Source organism: Sus scrofa, chromosome 14, assembly GCF_054392235.1.
Source record: "Sus scrofa isolate SSC_HxYL_T2T_F1_AM1 chromosome 14, Sscrofa_HxYL_maternal_Yorkshire_Landrace_v2.0, whole genome shotgun sequence".
Taxonomy (NCBI): Eukaryota; Metazoa; Chordata; class Mammalia; order Artiodactyla; family Suidae; genus Sus; species Sus scrofa.
Genome location: NC_139396.1, coordinates 104418766 through 104434502, shown reverse-complemented (window position 1 = coordinate 104434502; position 15737 = coordinate 104418766). Strand labels below are relative to the sequence as shown.

General features: G+C 42.9%; 1 protein-coding gene across 1 annotated transcript; it reads right to left on the bottom strand.

Annotated features, from left to right (window-relative positions):
* Positions 1 to 590: 590 nt before the first annotated feature.
* On the bottom strand, positions 591 to 15697 carry DYDC2 (DPY30 domain containing 2). Its single transcript, XM_003133090.5, has 5 exons — positions 15578 to 15697; positions 10480 to 10550; positions 10152 to 10356; positions 9683 to 9805; positions 591 to 4212 (listed from the first exon to the last, which is right to left on the bottom strand). Exons 3-5 carry the CDS (start codon positions 10317 to 10319, stop codon positions 3952 to 3954), a joined length of 552 nt encoding a protein of 183 aa, XP_003133138.1. The 5' UTR covers positions 10320 to 10356; positions 10480 to 10550; positions 15578 to 15697; the 3' UTR covers positions 591 to 3951.
* Positions 15698 to 15737: the final 40 nt, after the last annotated feature.

The window sequence follows — 15737 nt, the reverse complement described above, 5'->3', positions numbered from 1 at the left end:
CCCATACCACAGCAGTGACAATACCAGATCTTTAACATGCTGAGTCACCAGGTAACTTCACATCACATCATTGCAGTTTTGATGTTCTTTTTTTTTTTGCCATTTCTAGGGCCGCTCCCGCAGCATATGGAGGTTCCCAGGCTAGGGGGTCTAATCGGAGCTGTAGCTGCCGGCCTACGCCAGAGCCACATCAATGCGGGATCCGAACCGTGTCTGCAACCTACACCAAAGCTCACGGCAATGCCGGATCCTTAACCCACTGAGCAAGGCCAGGGATCGAACCTGAAACCTCATGGTTCCTAGTCAGATTCGTTAACCACTGAGCCACAACGGGAACTCCTTGATTTTCATTTTTATACATGTATTGAGTAGAGGCCATGAATGCTACTAACATCTTGCAATACATAAGACAGCTCACTATAACAAAGAATATTCAAAATGTCAGTAGTGCCAAGGTTGAGAGACTCTGCTGTAGCATTTGACTACTCTAGATGTGGTCTTTGGACTTGGCAGCTTGGACATGATGGAGAAAACTTGTAAATACAGAATCTCAGATCCCACCTGAATCTAGTAAATCAGAACTGGCAACATTTAATAACCTGCCCAGGTGTCTGCATGCACGTTAAAGCTTAAGTGCTGCTCTTACATTTATTTATTTTTATTTTAATTTTATTTTATTTTTTGCCATTTCTTGGGCCGATCCCGCGGCACATGGAGGTTCCCAGGCTAGGGGTCTAATCGGAGCTGAGGCCGCCGGCCTACACAAGAGCCACAGCAACTCGGAATCCAGGCTGCATCTGCGAGCTACACCACAGCTCACGGCAACGCTAGATCCTTAACCCACTGAGCAAGACCAGGGATCTAACCCGAAACCTCATGTTTCCTAGTCGGATTCGCTAACCACTAAGCCACGATGGGAACTCCTATTTATTTATTTTTATTGTCAGTATGAACGTATGGTTTTCCATAGGCTCCAAGAGTTCTGATTACTTATAAGCACCAGTTTCTAAGAGCCCATTTCCATCCCAAACCTGGGCTAGTCATCCACACCCATGAGACAAAGAGAGGATACCACAGTAGCCATGAACTCCAAAGTTCTGAGCATTTTCCTTAAGCTTGGCACACATGTGCTCCTGCATGTGGCAGCGTTGTATGAGCTTTGGGGCAGGCCAGTGGGAGATCTTACCTACCTTTTAGAGGGTAGTAGTGTGACCTTTGATACACTTGAGCTGATCATCCTAAGACCTGATCTTATGGTTGGAGAAGACAAGGTCTCATCACAGATATTCCATGTGAGCAGCAGCTATGGCTGGAGCAGGGTTGGCTTCATGAGTGTGTAACCTGTTCAGTCATACAGGACCCGAATTTGGAAAGGTTGCATGCTTGGTTTAATGCTCTGCTGTTACTATCTTGAAGCACACAATTTTGTTCAAGACAACCTGCATTTTCATCTTACACTGGGCCCTGCATATTATACAGCCAATCCTGGGCCAGAGGAAGAGTTCAGGGGTCTGGAATTGCAACCCAAACTGGCTGGCTTGGTCTTTTTATATGTCTTCTATAAGTTGCCAGCCCTTACATAAGTTCATTCATTCACTTATTCAGCAAATACTTACTGGCCATTTCTTTATGCTGGGCATTCTTTTAGGTGCTGGGGATACCAAAGTAAAAACAGACAAATCCCCCCCTACTGAGGGAGACTGACAGGGAGGAGGGCATGAAATGTTGTCGGTGGCAGTATAAATGGGATGTATGCATAGATAGGATATCTAAAAAAGCTTCAGTGAAAAGGCAACTTTCGAGTGAAGACCTAAGGGAAGAGAGTGTCAACTTTAATAATAGAATAGCCAGTTATTTTACCAGCAACAGTGAATTTAGAAGGGAACAGCAGAGGAATTGCAATTCAGACCATAGGCAAATCCACAGAAGGAGGAAGGGGAATTTACTTTTATATCAGAAAGGTGGCAGTTGGGAGGGGGATTGTGATAACAGAGCCAGCTGGAGGAAACAGGAAGTCTAAAGTATGGAGGCTTCTCCTTGGTTGTGCTGCTACAGCCTCTTACTGGTTGGGCTGCTACTGGTCGAGAGGTTTTATTCTTCTTGCTGGCTAGTAAAGTAGAGGCACCTTCCAGTCGGAGATGTAGGCAAATGTCTCTTCCTGTTTGGAATAATTGACGATGCATGAAGGAGAGTGAGAGCTCCCCCTATATGCCTGTCCCAAGTCTAACTTTAGCTGAGGTTTCTTTAATTCCATAAGAGAATCTGCAGAAATTGAGGTGTGTGGGAGATGGGAGCTTTCCAAATGGAGAGAAGAGAAACAAAAGTTCTGAGATTGAACCACGCTGGCATGTTTGAAGAACAAGAGGTTGATGGGGCTGGCATGGAGAGAACAATATGAAGAGTAAAAAGATGATGGAGAATGAGAAGAGTCTGGTAGGTCATAGTAGAGGCCTGAAATGTTTCTGTGAAGGAGATGGGAAGTCACTTTTTGACATGATCTGGCTTAATGTTTTACCAAGATCATCCTGATGTTAATGTTGAGGCTAGACTAGAGAAGGTCAAGGGCAGAAGAAGGGCGAATCAGTTAACACACTATTGTAATAATCTAGGCAAAAGATGATTGTGGCTGGTGCATCCAAGTGGTTGAATTCAGTTCTTATTTTAAATGCAAAGCCAACAGAGCAGATTTAGGGCTAACACAAAAAAGTAAACTCAAGGATGGCACCAAGAGTTTTGAGCTGAGCAAATTTAAAAATGGTAGAAACTGGTTCAGGGAGGACATCAGGAGTTCCATTTACATTTCAGTGACCCTTGAACAACATGGGTTTGAAGTGCACAGGTCCACTTACGGACAGATACTTTTCAGTAGTAACTACTACAGTATTACATGGCCAGCAGTTAGTTGAACCTGAGAGTATGGAGGGCCAACTATAAGTTACATGTGGATTACCCTGTGTTGTTCAAGGGTCAACCATAATTAGGTTTGAGATGTCTGTTGGTCATCCAAGTAGAGATATCAAAGAGGCCATCAAGTTCAAGGAAATCTTGATTACAGATATAAATCTCCAGTCATCAAAATACAGATGATATTTGAATGAATACAGATAGAAAATAATTGAAAAAATTTTACTGTTATTGGAACTGTTTTAAAAATAAGGACATGTGTAAATCTCCCTAGGGGGCCTGATTGCAAAATTCAGTTAAGATATGAACACATAAGATAGATACGTTTTCACTGTCTAGTCTGCAGAAAAATGATAAAGCAAGAAGAAAAAATCTTGGAGTTTCCTGGTGACCTAGTGATTAAGGACTCAGCATTGTCACTGCTGAGGCTTGGGTTAACTGCTGTGGCTCAGGTTTGACCCTGGCCCAAGAACTTCTGCATGCTACGGGACAGCAAAAAAAAAAAAAAAAAAAAAAAAAAAGTCTCATTAGTTTGTTTACTTATTTTATATCCTTATTGTGAGTTTCATATCTTCACATGATTAAAGGGTTTTCATGACTAATAGGACAGGACTTGGGCTGCAGAGTCCTTGCAGACACTTCCTTCCACAGCATCTCAAATCTCTCTCTCTCTCTCTTTTTTTTTTTTTTGGCTTTTTAGGGCCGCACTTGCAGCATATGGAGGTTCCCAGGATAGCGATCTAATCAGAGCTACAGCTGCTGGCCTATACCACAGCCACAGCAATGCCAGATCTGAGCCACACCTGCGACCTACAACACAGCTCACGGCAACCCCAGATCCTTAACCCACTGAGCGAGGCCAGGGATCAAACCTGTGTCCTCATGGATTCTAGTCAGGTTTGTTTCCACTGAGGCATGATGGAAACTCCTCACATCTTGTTTTAATTCAAGTAGTTATCATCTTCAAGTAAGAGCTCTTCTAGTTGGCCATTTTCTCAGCTTGCAGCTTTGACAGAAGCATCATTAGAATGATCCACCTTCTACAGCCTAGGGAGGGGATTTGGAGCCAGGATACATTTCAGGAGCAACTTCATGCTGAAAAGCCTGGTAATTTATTTTTTGTGGAGTTTCAATATTCTGGCCAATCTGGACAGATGGTTCTGAAGAAGGAATCTGTTGAGGCATTCTTGGCATCATATTGGAAGTGCCTGGTAGAGATTCCTGCTTTAAGGCTTCCTTCTCAAGGGGTTTTGTGTTCTCCTGCATGAATATGGTTTTCTTTGTGGAGCTTGCTACAGATATCTGTGGCTAAATATAAAACAAAAGAGCAAAAAAAGTCATTAGCAGAGACCAAAAATACTCAGCATGGCAAAAATTCAACATGCCTTTTTCATGCCCAAGACTGAACAAACTTGAAAAAGACCTGATCTAGCAAAGCATAAAACAAATCTGGTAGGATCAAGATAATTCACCAATGATTTAACTGCCTCATGGAACAAAATTCAACACCTTTTACAGGAAAACTACACTATCTAGATGCCTTATAAAGTATCATCTACAATGTTCAGGTAATAATTACTAGACATGTAAAGAAGTAGGAAAATGTGAACCATAATCTAGAGAAAAAGTATTTAATACAAGAGACCCCAAAATGACAAAGATGATGAGATTGGCATACAAGAACTTAGAACTGATTACAAATATTTTTAAAAATTTATTTATTTATTTATTTGTCTTTTTAGGGCCATACCCTTGGCATATGGAGGTTCCTAGGCTAGGGGTCTTATCGGAGCTGTAGCTGCCAGCCTACGCTATAGCCACAGCAACACCAGATCTGAGATGCATCTGTGACCTACACCACAGCTCAAAGCAACACCGGATCGAACCTGCAACCTCATGGTTCCTAGTCAGATTCATTTCTGCTGCACCACAACGGGAACTCAAATATTTTTTAAAATTTAAAGGAGAAAAATGGTCATCATTAGTGAAAAGATAGAGTATATCAGCAGAGAAGATAGAAATTATAGAAAGGAACCAGACAGAAATTCTAGAATTGAAAAACAAGATAGCCTAAATGAAGAAAAAATTTACTGACTCCCTAAATAGGATATTGGACATTGCAGGAGAAAGAATCAGTAAACTTGAAGACATATTCATAAAAATTATCCAAACTGAAGCATGGAGGAATAAAGATTGGAAAAAAATGAATACAGTCTCAGTGACCTATGGGACAATATCAAGAATTCATGTAGGAGTTTCCATCATGGCTCAGGGGAAACGAATCTGACTAGTATCCATGAGGACTCAGGTTCAATCGCTGGTCTCTCTCAGCAGCTTAAGCATCTGGTGGGATCTGGCATTGCTGTGGCTGTGGTGTCGGCCAGTGGCTACAGCTCTGATTCAACCCCTAGTCTGGGAATTTCCACGTGCCTCGAGGCCCTAAAAAGATAAAAAAAAAAAAAAAAAAAAAAAAAAAAAAAAAAAAAGAATCCTGAGTTCCTGCTGTGGCACAGCAGAAGCAAATCAAATGAGTAACTATGAGGTTTTGATTTCTATTCCTGGCCCCAGTCAGTGGGTTAAGGACCTGGCGTTGCTGTGAGCTGTGGTTAGGTAGCAGTGGAGGCTCAGATTACAAGTCATTGTGGCTGTGGTGTAGGCTGGCAGCTATAGCTCTGATTTGACCTCTAGCCTGCCAACCTCCATATGCCGAAGGTCTGGCCCTAGGGGGGAAAAAAAAGGAATCCATGTAATTGCAGTCCCTGCTGAGGGAGGAAACCTTGGAGCATGAGCTCTGTTGGACACCTCTACCCCCATCTTTGCCCATTGTCACTCAACAGTGGACTCTGTGGAGCAATGCAATGAGGGCTGTAAAGTACTTGCTCACATGCTAAGACACTTCTAACTCCAAAGTGCCATGAATTTGTGCAGCAACTCTATGTATTGTTTCCATGAAACACATGGTGGCTCAGATCTTTATAAATAAAGGGACTGTGTTTTCAGACTTAGAAACAGAATAATGGTTTATTTACTCAAAGCTGCCTCTGCTTAATGAAGAGAAACCAATACAAGGGCAACTTTTGCCAACATTCTTTTAGGTCTGACTCAAATGCTACCTCCTCTGTGACTCTCTTCTTGATTCCCATAATTGGATATGATCTCTACCACACATAGTGCTCTCTCTGTTTCTACTCCTCTATTGACACAACCACTGGACCAGCAGTATTCAGTCTGAAGTACTCAAAGACTTTCTAAGGTATATGCAAGCATTGCCGGTTTTAGGATATTAAGGAAAATCTTGCAAAAATTTTCAGTATAGGCATAAAAGCCCATCAGCTAAATCAGCGGGCCTGCTGAAATCTTATGCAACCCATCCTGGGCCTATGTTGGATAAATTTTACAGCTCTAGTGATGAAATCTAAAGATGACAGTAGCAAGGAATAGTTTGCAGTTCAGTTTGAGCCAACAAGAAACCAGAATTTAGAATCTCGTCTTTTTTTTTTTATTACTCAATGGATTTTATTACATTTATAGTTATACAGTGATCATCATAACCCAATTTTATAGCATTTCCATCCCAAACCTCCAGTGCATCCCCCACCTTCCAACCTGTCTCCTTTGGAAAACATAAGTTTTTCAAAGTCTGTGAGTCAGTATCTATTTGATGTACCTCCATCTCTCTGCACTTTATCTAGCTCTTTCAGTTTATACTAGGAGAGTAACTTGCACTTGGATGACATGGCTTTCCCTTGCTAGGTAAGCAGTAAGCTTTGTTTTAGATCACCGTTGGGTTCTCTTTATTTCCTTCTAACAAAAGGAATCAATTTCCATAACCAGATCATTTGCAAATGAACAGTTTCCTAAAACTGAGAACTTGCACACAGTCCAGGCATCATAGTGGCTCTCATTTCCCATCTTCCTTTACAGTTGCCTTTGTTTCTTGCTTGGCAAAAGAACAGCAAACCTTTAACTCATCCACATCTTGCTAAGGAACATTGCTACAGGGTAAACAACCTCCTGAGTGCAATGCAAAGGGATAAATCAAAATATTGATGGGAGCAAAGTTTTTTTTTAATAAAGGCATCATAAAACCAGGGCAGAGTTTGGGAGTCTTTCCATGCCTTATATATTTCTGTTTCTATTAACAGTGAAACGTGTTGTTAGAAAAGAATCAGAGTGGGCAGCAAAGTAAGGACAACTTTTGCTTAACGATCTCACCTCTTTCATCTCTTAACAACTGTTCAGAGAATGAGTTGTTCCTGAGGGAGAATTTCTTTAACTACTATTTTCAAACTGTGGTAGGAAACTTTCTTTTGATTTCTTTCTAAAGCATCCAGACTTAAAAAATAAATCTATTAATTATGAGGAAAGCTGAGCATTGCTATAAATGTACATAAGCTCAATAGTCTCATGTCTTCATCAAAGTTGGCTTTGGAAACTACCAAAAGCTAGTGAATTGTACAAGACTACATTAAAGATTTTATGTTATTTTTAATTTTTTTTCTTTTTAGGGCTGCACCTATGGCATATAGAAGTTCCCAGGCTAGGGGCTGAACTGGAGCAGCAGCTACTGGCCTACACCACAGCCACAGCAACATCAAGCCACATCTGTGATCTATGCCGAAGCTTGCAGCAACTCTGGATCCTTAACCCACTGAATGAGGCCAGGGATTGAAAGTGCATCCTTGTGGATACTTGTTGGATTCTTAACCCTCTGAGCTACAATGAGAACTCCTACATTAAAGATTTTAATGCAGAGGATAGACTGATAGTTAAATAGATGTCAGATATCAAGCTCAAGAAGTCAATTTGCTTTCCACATGTCATGTACTTTGTAGAAAGCACAAAATGACACAAGGTATTTTTCAGAAGACTGTGGCAAAAATTGTAGGAGATAAAAGCTATGCTTGTTGAGCATTGCTGGGAAACCTGGACAGCTGCATGCAAAGCAATGAAACTAGAACACACCCTCACACCATGCACAAAAATAAACTCCAAATGGCTGAAAGACTTAAATATACGACAGGACACCATCAAACTCCTAGAAGAGAACACAGGCAAAACACTCTCGGACATCAACATCATGAATATTTTCTCAGGTCAGTCTCCCAAAGCAATAGAAATTAGAGCAAAAATGAACCCATGGGACCTCATCAAACTGAAAAGCTTTTGCACAGCAAAGGAAACCCAAAAGAAAACAAAAAGACAACTTACAGAATGGGAGAAAACAGTTTCAAATGATGCAACTGACAAGGGCTTAATCTCTAGAATATATAAGCAACTTATACAACCCAACAGCAAAAAAGCCAATCAATCAATGGAAAAATGGGCAAAAGACCTGAATAGACATTTCTCCAAAGAAGATATACAGATGGCCAGCAAACACATGAAAAAATGCTCAACATCGCTGATTATAAGAGAAATGCAAATCAAAACTACCATGAGATACCACCTCACACCAGTCAGAATGGCCATCATTAAGAAATCCACAAATAACAAGTGCTGGAGGGGCTGTGGAGAAAAGGGAACCCTCCTGCACTGCTGGTGGGAATGTCAACTGGTACAGCCACTATGGAGAACAGTTTGGACATACCTTAGAAATCTATACATAGAACTTCCATATGACCCCGCAATCCCACTCTTGGGCATCTATCCGGACAAAACTCTACTTAAAAGAGACACGTGCACCCGCATGTTCATTGTAGCACTATTCACAATAGCCAGGACATGGAAACAACCCAAATGTCCATCGACAGATGATTGGATTCGGAAGAGGTGGTATATATACACGATGGAATACTACTCAGCCATAAAAAAGGATGACATAATGCCATTTGCAGCAACACGGATGGAACTAAAGAATCTCATCCTGAGTGAAATGAGCCAGAAAGACAAAGACAAATACCATATGGTATCACTTATAACTGGAATCTAATATCCAGCACAAATGAACATCTCCTCAGAAAAGAAAATCATGGACTTGGAGAAGAGACTTGTGGCTGCCTGATGGGAGGGGGAAGAAGTGGGAGGGATCGGGAGCTTGGGCTTATCAGACACAACTTAGAATAGATTTACAAGGAGATCCTGCTGAATAGCATTGAGAACTTTGTCTAGATACTCATGTTGCAACAGAAGAAAGGGTGGGGGAAAAATGTAATTGTAATGTATACATGTAAGGATAACCTGACCCCCTTGCTGTACAGTGGGAAAATAAAATTTTAAAAAAATAAATAAAAGCTATGCTTGTTGGACTAATGAATATATGGTTGTTTCCAAGTAATCTGAGTTAATAATTCATGACCACTGTGAGAGCATCACAGAGGAGACATCTGTGGCTTGATACATAAATAAATAAACAGCATATACTAAATACTTAAGTAAATAGTATATAATAAATAAAATATCTAAAAGACATACTGGAAGCCATATTTGGTTTCTGAAAAATATTGAGTAATTTTTTAAAAGGGCTCAAAGGATCTTGTATGGAATGTTCCAAGTGACACACTAGACTATTTTAAAATCTGATTTTTTTAAACCAGTAACGTCTAAGGTAGCCCCTGAAATCTAAACATGGAATTGCCTTTAAGCATTTTCTTAGTTCATTGATAGGGATTTTATTGACATGGACTGTCAATAAGATTGATTTATATACAAGCATATGAATATGGAGGGAAGAGTAGGATCACAGGAGGCTCAGTGCCCTTTGCTGAGCTGACTTAGGGATTTCCTGGTACCCACCACAGGGTGTGTGCGTGCCCAGTGCCAAGTTCCTCCTCCCTACCTGGGGACACTTTTCACACTCCTGTTGAATCTCACGCTCTTCTCGCTTCAGCATTTCTGTTATTTTGGCTTCTTTGAGGCTAGTATCATATTCTTCCTGCAGCTGGACCTTCTCCTGCCTGCCCTGTGGTGATAGAACAGAGTGGAATCAGGTGAGCCGGGGAAGCATGCACCATTTCTGGGGCAGACCATAGGCCCCAGGCCCTTCAGGCCTCCTGAGTTTGCTCCTGGAACTAACTAGCTTCAGTCTCCAGGATCTCCAGGCCACCAGCTCCACCACTCCTCTGAGATGGAGTCTCACATCAGCCCCCAGACTCCCTAGACTTTAGGGATATCTGGACCTAAGCTATCCTTATAAGTGGAATTAAACCAAGAAACTCCCCAGGTCAGCTCCAGACTCCTGCCTTGCATTTCAGATTACTCTGGGAAAGCTGAAAAGCCCACCCCAACCTGATTCAGTGTATGCATACCTTTTCTTTGGCTTTTGCCGTTTTCCTATAATGATAAAGCCAGTGAGCCAGGTACTCTATGGGGTCACTGGGCTGAACCTTTGCTACCTCTGCCAGCGCCTGGACCAGGCAATTTCCAAAGCACTTCTTCAGGTATTCGGTTTCCATCTCAGTGGGCTCGGGAAACATCAAAACAGAGTCACACTGTTCTACAAATCTAATTGGACTTAAGAAAAATAGACACATTCCAATCAGTGCAGATTCATTTCAGGATAAATAAGAGAGGTTTCTGGATCCCACCCTTCCCCAAAGAACCAATAAATAATAGGTACCTGCCAATAGATCTTACCTTCAAATGAACTTTTTTCTAAATCTCTCCATCTGTCCTAGTTGGAAAGTAGGTCCTGGGGGTCATCAGGCCTGAGAAGAGTTTGGCAGATTGGTGTTGAAGAGTGACAAAGGCCTCTACCTACCCACGCATTTCTACTCTTGATTAGGGAGGAAATAACTGAGCAAGGAGGAGGTCCCGAGAGGGGCTATGAGCACCCACCAAGATGCACTATTGTGAGGTCGGAATTTACACTCATCTATGACACAGATAAGACAGGCTTATATATTTCACAACCACCACTGAGAAGCCCTGAGGAGGAGAGTGAGGGAAAATGCCCAGCACTTTAGCTACTGCTGGTCAGGGGCTCTGCCAGCACTTAACACAATATTCCATTCCCTATGGCTTAAGCAAGAAACGAGGTTGAGTTGAGCTCCTGGATTTACTCAATCAGATGTTGAGAACTGGAGGGAATGAAGCCTGAGTTAGACCATAAGTATGGAGTGGAGATGGAGTGTAGGAGTAGGAATGCAGACTCTGGGATCAGATAGACTAAGTTCCAGTCCTGGGTCTGCTGTTTATTAGCTGTGTAATCTTCAGCAAGTTACCCAGTCTCTCTGAGTCTGTTTCCTGATCTGTGGAACAGAATAACAAAACTATGTATCTCATAATTGTGAGGATTAAAAGAGATAATAAGTACATGTGAAATACATAGCCTGGTGTATAAAAATGTTTAATAAAAATTAGCTGTTATAGGAGTTCCTGCTGTGGCACAGTAGGTTGAATCTGACTGCAGTAGCTTGGGTTGCTGTGGAAGTGTGGGTTCAATCTCCAGCCTGGCACAGTGGGTTAAAGGATCTGGCATTGTCACAGCTGTGGCATAGGTTACAGCTGTGACTTGGATTCAGTCCTTGTCCTGGGAACTTCCATATCCCATGGGTGTGGCCATAAAAAAAATGAGCTGTTATAATGGATGATTTGAGAGATGAAATGGCCAAGCACTCAGCTTATTCCTAATCATCTCCATTTTCCTGAAGCTTACATATTTTAACTCCAAAAGAACGGAGTTAAAATAGACACATTCCAATCTGCAGAAACAAATCTGACTAGTATCAGGAGTTTAGGGTTAACAGATGCAGACTATTGCTTCTGGAATGCATAAGCAATGAGATCCTGCTGTGTACCACTGGGAACTGTATCTAGTCACTTATAGTGGAGCATGATCATGTGAGAAAAAAGAATGTATACATGTATGTATAATCAGGTCACCATGCTGTAGAGTAGAAAAAAAAATAATGTATTGGGAAAATAATTTTTTTTTTTTTTGTCTTTTTCCTTTTCTAGGGCCGCTCCTGTGGCATATGGAGGTTCCCAGGCTAGGGGTCTAATCGGACCTGTAGCCACCAGCCTATGCCAGAGCCACAGCAACACGGGATCCGAGCTGCGTCTGCGACCTATACCACAGCTCACGGAAACGCCGGATCCTTAACTCACGGAGCAAGGCCAGGGATCAAACCTGCAACCTCATGGCTCCTAGTTGGATTCATTAACCACTGCGCCACGACGGGAACTCTGGTAATTCTTTCTTAAAGTAGAATGCCAATAAGTAATTGTGGAAAGAACAATGGAGTTAAATCATTTTGTAACCATCATGTGTAACTGAAGCAGTCATCAATGAGCGCTAAAATTCAGTGAATACTTGACAAGGAATAGGATATTTATATAGTCTCAGAGTTTCTCCCCACAAATTATGGATTAATTCCAAAAGGAAATAGAGAAACTTAACAGTGTGAAGCCTGGCCTACACAACCTTAACCAAGTGATCAAAGTAAATATCACCAATAAAGGGGACAAAATAACATCACGCATCTCCTGATGTGATGCACTTCTTAGTGGGACATAATACATTTCTGTGGATTCCGGCTGCAAACGCAAGACTAGAATCTGACCGAGGAAACATCAGGCAAAGCTAAATTGAGAGACAGACTGCAAGTGGCCTGTGCTCTTAAAAATATCAAGATCATAAAAGCCAAAAAAAAAAAAAAAAAAAAAAGATGAGGCTAAACAGCCTTTAGATCAAAGGAGGCTAAACAGTCATAACGACTATTTGCAGCACATGATCCAAGGTTGGGTCTGGACAGGAAATTGGAATTCTGTAAAGCACATTGTTGGGAAATCTGAATGTGGATTGTAGATTACATAATAGAACTGAATCAGAGTTAAACTTCCTGGTTTTGGTAATTAAAATATGAGTAAGAAAATGTCATTGTTCTTACGAAATACACAATGTGGTAGGGCTGAATAATAGTTCTCAAAGTTGTCATGTCCTCATACCTGGAACCCATGAAATATGTTACTCTGGAGTTCTCTTGTGGCACAGCAGGTTAAGGGTCCAGCATTGTTTATCCCTGGCCTCAGTTTGATCCCTGGCCCAGGAACTTCCTCATGCTACAGATGTGGCCAGAAAAAGAGAAATGTGTTACCTTATGTGGCAAAGGGACTTTGCAGATGTGATTAAGGAGTTGGGGGGGGATTATACTGGATTATACAGGTAGGCACAGTGTAATCACAAGGGTATTTATTTATTTATCTATGCCATACCCACAGCATATGAAAGTTCCTAGGCTAGGGATCAAATCTGAGCCACAGCTACAGCAATGTTGGATCCTTAAGCTGCTGCACTGGGCCAGGATCGAACCTGCTGCTGCCACAGCAACAACACTGGATCCTTAACCTGCTGTGCCACAGTGGGAACTCTCACAAGGGTCTTTATAAGAGGGATACAGTAAGGTCACACCAGTAGAAGGAGATGTGACAATGGAAGGGTAGCATCTAGAAGGTGGAAAAGGAAGGAAATGTATTCTCCTCTAAAGCCTCCAGAAGGAACCAGCCCCGCTGACACTTTGGTTTTAGACTTCTAAAACTCATTTTGGATTTTGGACTTCAAAAACTGTTAAGATAATAAATGTGTGTTTAAAGTCATTAAGTTAGGGGTAGTGGTGGAGGGTGGGGATGGGTGGTGGCTTTTTCTGCCAATCTGTGGCCCACCTAACCAATGCACTTAAATAAACTATCTTCTACACCCCTTCTACTCAAGTGTGGTCTAGGATCAGCAGCATTGCATCATTGCATCACCTGAGGATTGCTGAAATGCAGATTCTCAGGTCCCAGCTCAGACCTATGGATGGAGAGTCTGTTTTTTTGTTTTGTTTTGTTTTTTGTTTTTTTCTTTTTGCCTTTTCTTGGGCCACTCCCGTGGCATGTGGAGCTTCCTAGGCTAGAGGTCTAATTGGAGCTGTAGCTGCTGGCCTACGCCAGAGCCAGAGCAATGTGGGATCCAAGCCGCATCTGCAACCTACACCACAGCTCACGGCAATGTCGGATCCTTAACCCACTGAGCAAGGCCAGGGATCGAACCCACAACCTCATGGTTCCTAGTCGGATTCGTTAACCACTGCGCCATGACGGGAACTCCGAGAGTATGTATTTTAACAAAATCCCCAGGTAAGGCACAGCTACAGATCTACTTTGCCTTTATCACAGTAGGATTGGCCTTCCCAGAGGGCAGAATCACCATCTCTGCTTTCCCAGGAAGCCTCTTCACTGCCTGGTCCTCTGGTGGCTGCCACACTGAGGCAACCCTTTCTGGAGAAAGCATCTGCTCTAAACTGCACATTTTCAACAATGGTCTCAACAAAATACATTGGCCTGACTTGATGGGAAAACAGTAGAGCCAGAGAAATAGAGCCACAGTGTGAGGCCAGGAGAGAGAGGGGCTAAAGGGGTGTGTTTTACAGCCCACTCCCCACCAACTCTGGCCATGCTCACCAGTGAGACGGGGGCTATTTTTCTGAGTTTTCCAGAGCTCCTCTGAGGTCTGCTTGTACTGATCCTCCTTGCTCATGGCCTTGCATTCAGGTGGGGCGATATGTATAGAGATTGTCTTTGTTCACACTGTATTCCTAGTGTTGGGCTCACAGTAAGTGCTCAGCAAATATTTCTTGACTTAATCAGTCAGGACTTCGATGCTTGTGGGCCCAGGCAAGAGCTCACGCTTCCTCCCATCTGTTAGTGCCATGCTAACATCTATGACTCAACCAACATTTACTGAGGCACCTCCTGCCCAGTACTGCCCCACATAAATTAGAACATGAGAAATGCTAGCCTGTGCGCAAAGGACTAAACCAAGGAAGACTGCAAATGGTTGGGCTTGGTGGAGGATGGAAGGCTTTCTGGAGGTGGGGAGCACATCACAGTGAGAGGAATGCCAACTAAAGAACATTGCTAGCCAGCTGATTCTACAAGGATTGCTTAGCCACTACAGTTGTTAACTGAGTCATTAACACAACCTAAAAGGAGTTCAGGATGGATATCAGGACTGAAGCAATCTGTTCTCTGGAGAAAATGATAGAACAGGCCTTCAGATAGTTAGAAATTTTCAGGAAAAAATTTTATAAGCCCAGTTTCTTGCATCTTCCCATACTTAGGAAAGCACTGAAATCATTAAGTCATCTGTGCCTGGTGACTAGAATAACCTTTCACCTAGATATGTGTTTGACTGCAGGTACCCCTTCTCCAAAATCACACATATGCTGACCACCCCTCTACTTCTTCCATGCAGGAGCAGTTCCTTAGAGCTGTCACAGCGGCCATCTCCAGGGCTAAAGTCCTCAGTTTAGTCCCCAAATAAAACAACTCACAACTCTCAGATGTGCAATTTTTTTTCAGTGGACAGGAACCAAACAGAGGTCACCAGCAAGTGCAAAGGTGCTAAGCGGGGAAAATACCAGGCTATAGGTAGCTATAACTTCCTCTGCTCTAAAGCCGTTAGCCCCGAGGCTCCTCTCCCGCAGGCCAGCCCTCTCCCTTTTCTCTCTCCCTGTGTGCGCAAGCCTGCCAGCTCCGCCCGATTCCCCCTTTTGGCTGTCCTCTTCTCACAGCCTCTGGGTTGTACGTCTCTGCTCACCTACCCTGGTGCTCCCTTCCCTCCATCGGTAATCTCGCACACCTAGCGCGCCCCCTCCTCTCAATAGCGCATCCTACCCCGCCCCTCTCTGCTCCTCTCCTATGGCCTCTCCTCTCCTCTCTGCGGCCTCCTCCCCGCCCTACTGCCGCTCACCGCCCGACACGCTTCCTCTCTGCTGCAAATTCTCCGCTCCTCGCCCAGCGCTCTCTGCGGCGCGCCCCTTCCTCTCAGCACGAGGCAGTCTCCTGCTCCTGGGGCTCGCGCTCGTTGCCTAGCGACAGGACGCTACTAGAGGGTAGGTAGGCGCCTGCGT